Here is a 7,258-nt window from a genome sequence, read left to right as displayed (position 1 = left end):
GGGTAGATGACATAGATGATGAAATAAATGATGAGAGGCCTCGATGTTTAAGCTGATCTAGTCATCTAGCAGAATATTAATGATGGCCATAAATTATTTTAGACAATCCAGTGGAATGCTAGCATGCTTGCAACCTATAGTTGTTTTTGAACTACGTGTTCACCAGGTGTACTCCATCCTCCTCATGGTTGTCTTATTAACATATATCGCTAAGGAATCCCCTAAGCAATGTTGTCCATCCCTGATGATAATCCTTATGATAGGTCCCTTAAAATTAGATGCTTTAGGGACAGAAAGTGAGGATAACGGGAACGAGTAATCGGGGGTTGAATGATTTGACGAGATTAATAAACTTAATTATTGTGGGTTGAAAACCTCATGTACTCATCAGACTCCCAAGCTTGACCCACTCAATTTCTTGTATTACTGGTAGTGGCAATAAAACACATGAGTGATGATCTGATGAGAGATTTATGGATTATAGGCCATTAAAATAATAGATGTTGTAAGGCCTGTACTATTTTTGTTTATGCTTATGATTGTATTGACAATGACATCCCAACGTTTTTAATATAATAAAAAAAATACATTTATTCGGAAATGCTTTAATAATTTACTTCTCATATTTTTTTGGGAACAAATTTTGTAATATTATTCTTCAAAAAGATTCTCTGATTTTTAAATAAAGCATAAACAAATCGGTCTTTTCTGACAGTGAAATTGGGGATGTCACATGTGTACAAAAAAGTTTAATGGTACAATGTATACAAAAAAAATCAATGATATAATGTGTACAAAAAAAGTTTTATGTATAATGTATACATAATAAACATTAAGATCTACATGAGCTGCTACGTGACATATCGCATGGCTGGTGACCTACTAGTACCAGTAATATAATAGTATTTTTTTTAACAAATGTGAAGTTTAATAGTCATATGTGTACAAACGTTGGCAAATCAGGCCATCATGTCGTGCTTTTGTCTGACATGACACGACATGATAATGTTTTATGTAACACGAACACAACACGACATGATGCCATGTTTTTTTCTAATTAATACGAAAACGAACCAATTAAAAAACGACAAATATGACACGACACGACAAAGAAAAACGAAAAACACGACAAATAAATGCTAAATCATGTTAATATCGTGTCGAATTTTGAACAAGAACACAAACACGACACGACATCGTATTTTTTTACACTTGATAGGAACACGACACAAGCACGAATTCGAATTTCAGTTTTGTCCCAATTTCGTTTTGTGTTATGTATTTTTGTTGTATCGTGTCAACAGTTGACACCCCTATAGTTGTTTGGCGATATGTGTAAACAAAAGCGATAATATTTTTTGTATAATTTTAATCCTTTGTTATCCTTACAAGTCATTTTCTTTTGTTTGGTTGATATGGAATGAAATCTTTTTCTATTTTGTAAATTTACTAAATGAATTGAATACGTAAATTATATAATTGTGACCAAAATATATTTTTGTTGATTTTATATTTTTTGCTAATTATTTTTTTTTTTAGTAAAAATTAGAAAATTTTCATTTAATTAAAAAAAAAATCGCTTATTAGACCCTTAGTCGTTAAGCCTATGTTTTCGTTCTCTTGAATTTTATATAATATATAGCTTTACAAAATGAAAATATATAATCGAATTTAATAAAAACAATTAATAAACATATTGTTTTAAGATTAGGTATAGGGAAATATTTAAAGAGTAGAATAAAGAAAAAGAAAGCATGTACATGTACATGCGCATTTAAAATATCAAATTGGGTATCTTTTGGACAAATCTTTATATCCTTGTGAGGCATTTTGGATAAAACTAAAAACATCCAAATGAAGAAGAGTTTAATGGAAGAGTTGAATAAGATGATATGTCTATTTGTCATTCAATGGATACAACTTTACCATTGTGAAATGTCACCCTCACATTCAATGGATTTAGAATTCAATTGCTATTGAACTCTTCAATGGGAAAAAGGAAAATCTTTAAATCTTTAAATAAATATTTTTTTAATACGTTCTATTGAACATGTAGAGTTTAATGCATTGTAGGATAAAAATGAATAGAATTGTATGGAATAATGAATGATGATGTGGCATTCCATTGAACTCTATAGAGTTCAATACCCTAATAATAAACATCCATTTATTTAATATAAGCCACCAACATTTAAGCAATAAGAAAAAAAACCATTACATCAAAAACGATAAAAGTTTATTCCCAAATATAAGAATCCTACAACTCCCGAATTCATATTACACATACCAATACCATAAGTTGAGTTGTTTTATATTAATCTCACACGGACAAATAGACAGACCCATACTCTATAATTACACTAAACTCTATCAGTGGCCAGTTTCAAGGCAAAATCTGGAACTAAATAAACATTCCAAATTTGCCCCTCGAAATCTAAAACCACCATATATATATATATATATAATCATAATCAGATTCAGACCAAACCCTAAAAACCTTGGACTCATTTTTTATCTTAATATCACCCTAACCACCTATTATCTTTTACGTACGTTAAACTGTTAGATAATCAAATAACTCCAAAAATCTTGTAAAAAAAACCCAACAACAACTAAAAACATTACTTTATCGTTTGTCTGTTTGTTTGTTTGTTTGTTTGTCATAGGATTATAACATTTGAGTAGCTAACCAGCCGCCACAGCATCAGCCCTTGGACTTGAGTCAAGAAGTTGACGTGTGTTTGTGTTTTTGTTGGTTTCATATAATTCTCCTGAGCTGTTATCCACTCTTGATATCAGGTTAGCAGTGCTCAGAGATGAAACCTCCTTCAGTTTTTCCTGTAACAATGAGGTACATGTTGGTGAAGGGTATATATGTAATTATGACTTAGTAGGTCTGGTGGCTGTTTCTTTCTTTTTGACTTTATGGTCTTAATGGGTTAGGCACTTTATCTGGATAGCTATACATCGCTATTTCTTTTTTACATAGTCTGAATGGAAAAACTTAACGGGTTAAGCTAAAAAAAAAAAGCCTGGCTTAATGTATCAAGACATTAATCTTTCTTGCGTTAAAATTTAAAGAATATTGTGAATTTTGTTTTTTTGGAATGCGAGGGTAAAATGGTCATTTAGTCTCGTTAAGACGGTTTATTCAACCCAAAAGAGAAACAGACACAAATATCATTACCCATTCAGCCACTTTTTACCCATACAGGACTTCAATGGTGAAAGAAAAGAGAGAAAATGTTTCTTTTATACCTTTGGTCCTTATTTAAAGTTCTTGTAACGTTGCAAAACCTCAAATGAAATTACAAGAGAAAACTTTTTGGGACCAAAATTGAAAAAAAACAGCTATGTTCAGGGACCAAAAATGTAATTATGTAGTAGTAGTAGGTCTGGTTTTGGTCTTACCATTAGTTCAGCATTTTGAAGCTTCAATTTCTCTGAATTATCAGTTAATCGGTTAATTTCAGACCTAAGGCTCAAGTTTTCACTGTTAAGAGCTTCAACTTTTACAGCAAGTTCCTCAGCTTCAGCCTGGAAAATTCAAACCGATTTGTCAAAAAAAGGATCAATTTTACAATTTTACCCTTGCCATCATGAAAAGAACTCAATACCTGTTTCCTCAATCTTGACCTTCTAGCAGATTCTCGGTTGGACTGCTTTCTCTTCTCCCTTTTTAGTTCTCGGTCATTCTGCTCATAATTTTTATTCACACAAGTTAAACTCAGAAACAACAATAATTGCAACATAACTTAAATTTCTCAGAGACTAAAACTTGCCAAACATAAGGACTTTTATGTCAAAAGCCCAAAAGCAATTTGCCTACGGAAAATATAGAAAACAGACCTGAAAAAGTGCTTCATTTGGCATCAATGTAACAATGGGTGAAGTGATGTCAGCAGTTGTATTTGGAAAATTCTTGAGATTTAATGCGGAGACAGGATTGGGAGAAAGAATCCCGACACCTGTCATCATTTTACTGGAAGCTCCATCTGCTCTTTGTGGCTCAGCCTTCTCAACTTCAGCTGATGACATAAAGGTTTTAGTATTTTATTTCTTTTTATAAAACTTTATTCTCCATTAACATAAAGATTAATTTTTATGTGGATGTGAAACTTACAAAGAATAAGCGACCCTTCACTGCTTCTTTTCCCACCATTTTTACCTCGCTAAATTAAACATGCAACAAGAAGATTTATTTTAGACACACATATGAATGTTACAAAAAATTTTAAAACTTTAATTTCTTACCTCAGTTGTATTCCCATCACTTCCTTCACTTGTTCCTTCAGTCTCCCCACTGTTTTATAAAATCCAAATCTTTATGTGTGGAAACATGTAAATTGACCAATTTAGGCATGATGCAAGTTATGGTTACCTGTGTGAGTTCCCATCATTGTTTCCACCTTCACCATTTGATGGATTGCCTATTGACATTGCCAACCCATCAAATCCTTTTAATTTCTTCATCAAGCCTCTATCAGAACCCCCTGATGACTTGGCAGGTGAATCAATGTTCAGAGGACTATTTGCCTGTTTTAATTATCACAAACATCGCTTTCTTATCAGTTATTCTAAATCATAAAATTGAAGAATTTGGTCACATTATCATCTTAGAAAGGTGTCAAGAAGACTTACAAGATGAACTGCAGGATGTGCATAAACACCTCCATGTGGATAGAAAGCAGCATAGGGTGGCATCATATGCTGATTTTTTGATTTTGAAAGTAAAAAAAAAAAAAAAAGAAGTCAACAGAAAGGTCAACCTGATAAATCTAAAGGAATGAAGATAATTGTTGTACCTGTGGAGGACCCCACATATAAGGGGGAGGGGCATGACCAGATGCAACAGCAGGATTGTAGTATGGTGGCACAGCCATTCTAGGGCCATAATATGCCTGTGGAAATATAAATATCCAAAATAAGATTTGATTTAATAAGATTTAGATGGTTTGTGTGTTTAATTAACCTGCATGGTTGCCCAATCTGGATATACATGAACACCCGTCTGTTGCTGCTGCTGCAAAGTTAAAGTCATACAACTTCATAAATACAAAAAAAAAAAAAAAAAGGATATAAAAAAAACTACAAGATTTATATGTAGTGTAGTGTAAGAGAGATAAAACAAAATTTGGGAGCTTACTGGTGGAGGTGAAGAAGATTTTTCAGGCTTACAATCTTGTGCCTCTTCACTGATCCCCATGGGAAAGCACCTAAAACTGTATCAATGAAGATATGGGAGATTCTTTCTACAGATACTTGCTCACTCAGCTGCAAAAGGACAAGAATGTCAATATGACACAAATATGAACAAATAGAATTTCTGGGTTCTACTTATGGGAACATGTTAACGTCACCCGACAATTTGAATCGAACGCGAGTGAATATACTATCATACGTCACCCATGTTGATTACATTTGTTTTTGGATCATTTAATCCATGCATGCCTTTCAAACTGGAGTTCCAACATATTGATTTTAGATTTATAAGCAAACAAAGCCTCCATGTTAATTTAAAACATCCAAGTTCATGCTTCTCTAAACTGGATAAATAACAGAATTACTTCCACAGGTCCAGAAAGCCAGTCTTACTATATGGAACTTATTATTCTTCATTCAAACCAAAAGGGGAAATCTTTAGAAGAAGTAAACGGATGAGTATCCTTCATGAGATCCATATATAACAAGAGGAAAGCAACACAGCACCGACCAAGTATTACCAATCCAGGATAAACTAGTAACTACTTACCAAATCCACCCTCGTATGGCGGACAGACAGTAGAACATGCCAAAAAATAGAAATTTCCACAAAATTGAACAGTTTTGTTTATTTAATAAAAACATACAAAAAGATGTGAAAATGAAAACAGACAAGAACGTGATAATTTCGTTACAGTTTCCTGTTTAAGTTTATCTAATTCTCCGATTATTCTCCCCAATTCTGATCTATCGCTACAATCACGTCAAAAGCATGTATAGACATGTAGCTCATGAAATGCTATACATAAACACCAAAAAGCTATGAATCCAAGCTAATTCAACATCAAATTATGACAACAATAACCGATTAATTCACGAGATGTCGCCGTAATTCTTAGAAAAACACGAAACAATTCAACTAAATCCGATCAAATTATAAATAACACGAACTAAATTACGTTACAACAAACAATTAATACAGAATCTGAACAAATTAAAGCTTGAAATTAAACATACCTAAGTTCGAACAAATTCACTGCTGCATTTTCTCTCTCTAGAACTTTCTCTCACTAAAACAAGGGAGGAAGAAAGCAACACTCCACGTCACCGGACGCGTGTTCGTGTGTTAACGTGTATAAATATACGCTCCACCTACTTTTCCAGAGACAAGAGTTTAAAACTCATCTAATTCTACAATATTTAATGCATAACGTACAAGTTTCTTTTGAGGTATTGCTCAGAGTCGGAGAATAACTTATCTGGAAAAGTAAGTTTTCTAAAATAAAAGAATAAATAAAAATAATGTGGTGGTTGAGCTGGCCCATTGATTATCGTGCTGGCCGTTTTTGCTATCGCTTAGTTTAATATTGTCAATAAATTACACTTTGTTCCCCTCTACAATTTGTATTTATCATTCTGGCCCATACATTTCTCTTTTGGTTGTTTTATGCTTCAATAAATTTACCATAGACCACAAATTTGGTTTGACAGATTAACCTTCTATGATTCCATTGGATGGTCTGAAATTATTTTCAAATTGAGATATAATATAATCAAAATAGATAATAGTACATTTTATTTTTTCTCATATTGTTTGTGTATGCTTAAATCGTACATTCATATTTTTATCTATAGGTTTTTCAATGCATATTTATTATATCTATTTGTGTGTAAATATGTTGAATAAGCCACCACTAAATTTATTTGTCTTTGCAACCTCAACGCATACATAAATCGATATTTGTGAAGTATAGAGAATAATGTTTTTTTGTCATGATTGATGTTATATTAACGCACTTGATGGGTTGTCTTGTTTGCAAAGTTTGAAGGGCATAATAAGGAACTTTGAATACTGAAAGGTGTAGTTTGAGCTATCTAAATAAACTGGGGGATCAAAGTCATCCAATCGCTTAATATCCAAGATCACCATCATCGTACACGTGTTCGAACAGGAGTCGACCTACACGTCGTTAAAACTCAGCCGATTAGTACGCCAGGCATGTGGCCGGGCCCGGACTTAAGCCGTTCATTATAAAACAAGTGGAACATTAAATTG

At 32.8% G+C, this 7,258-nt stretch overlaps 1 protein-coding gene across 2 annotated transcripts; it reads right to left on the bottom strand.

Moving 5' to 3' along the window:
* Positions 1–2,214: 2,214 nt before the first annotated feature.
* LOC145037801 (common plant regulatory factor 1-like) lies at positions 2,215–6,353 on the bottom strand. 2 transcript variants are annotated; one of them, XM_078986525.1, is made up of 12 exons: positions 6,220–6,353; positions 5,147–5,274; positions 4,973–5,023; positions 4,806–4,901; positions 4,642–4,710; positions 4,382–4,536; positions 4,255–4,303; positions 4,124–4,172; positions 3,850–4,028; positions 3,618–3,695; positions 3,412–3,537; positions 2,215–2,838 (listed from the first exon to the last, which is right to left on the bottom strand). In XM_078986525.1, exons 2-12 carry the CDS (start codon positions 5,204–5,206, stop codon positions 2,686–2,688), a joined length of 1,065 nt encoding a protein of 354 aa, XP_078842651.1. In that variant the 5' UTR covers positions 5,207–5,274; positions 6,220–6,353; the 3' UTR covers positions 2,215–2,685. The 2 variants fall into 2 exon arrangements, with proteins under 2 accessions (XP_078842651.1, XP_078842652.1); XM_078986526.1 differs by having other exon boundaries at positions 4,973–5,020.
* Between the last annotated feature and the right edge of the window lie 905 nt (positions 6,354–7,258).

Source organism: Lactuca saligna, chromosome 3 (assembly GCF_052625555.1).
Source record: "Lactuca saligna cultivar CGN05327 chromosome 3, ASM5262555v1, whole genome shotgun sequence".
Lineage (NCBI taxonomy): Eukaryota > Viridiplantae > Streptophyta > Magnoliopsida > Asterales > Asteraceae > Lactuca > Lactuca saligna.
The sequence above is the reverse complement of the archived record's forward strand: the minus strand, read 5'-3'. Positions and strand labels throughout refer to the sequence as shown.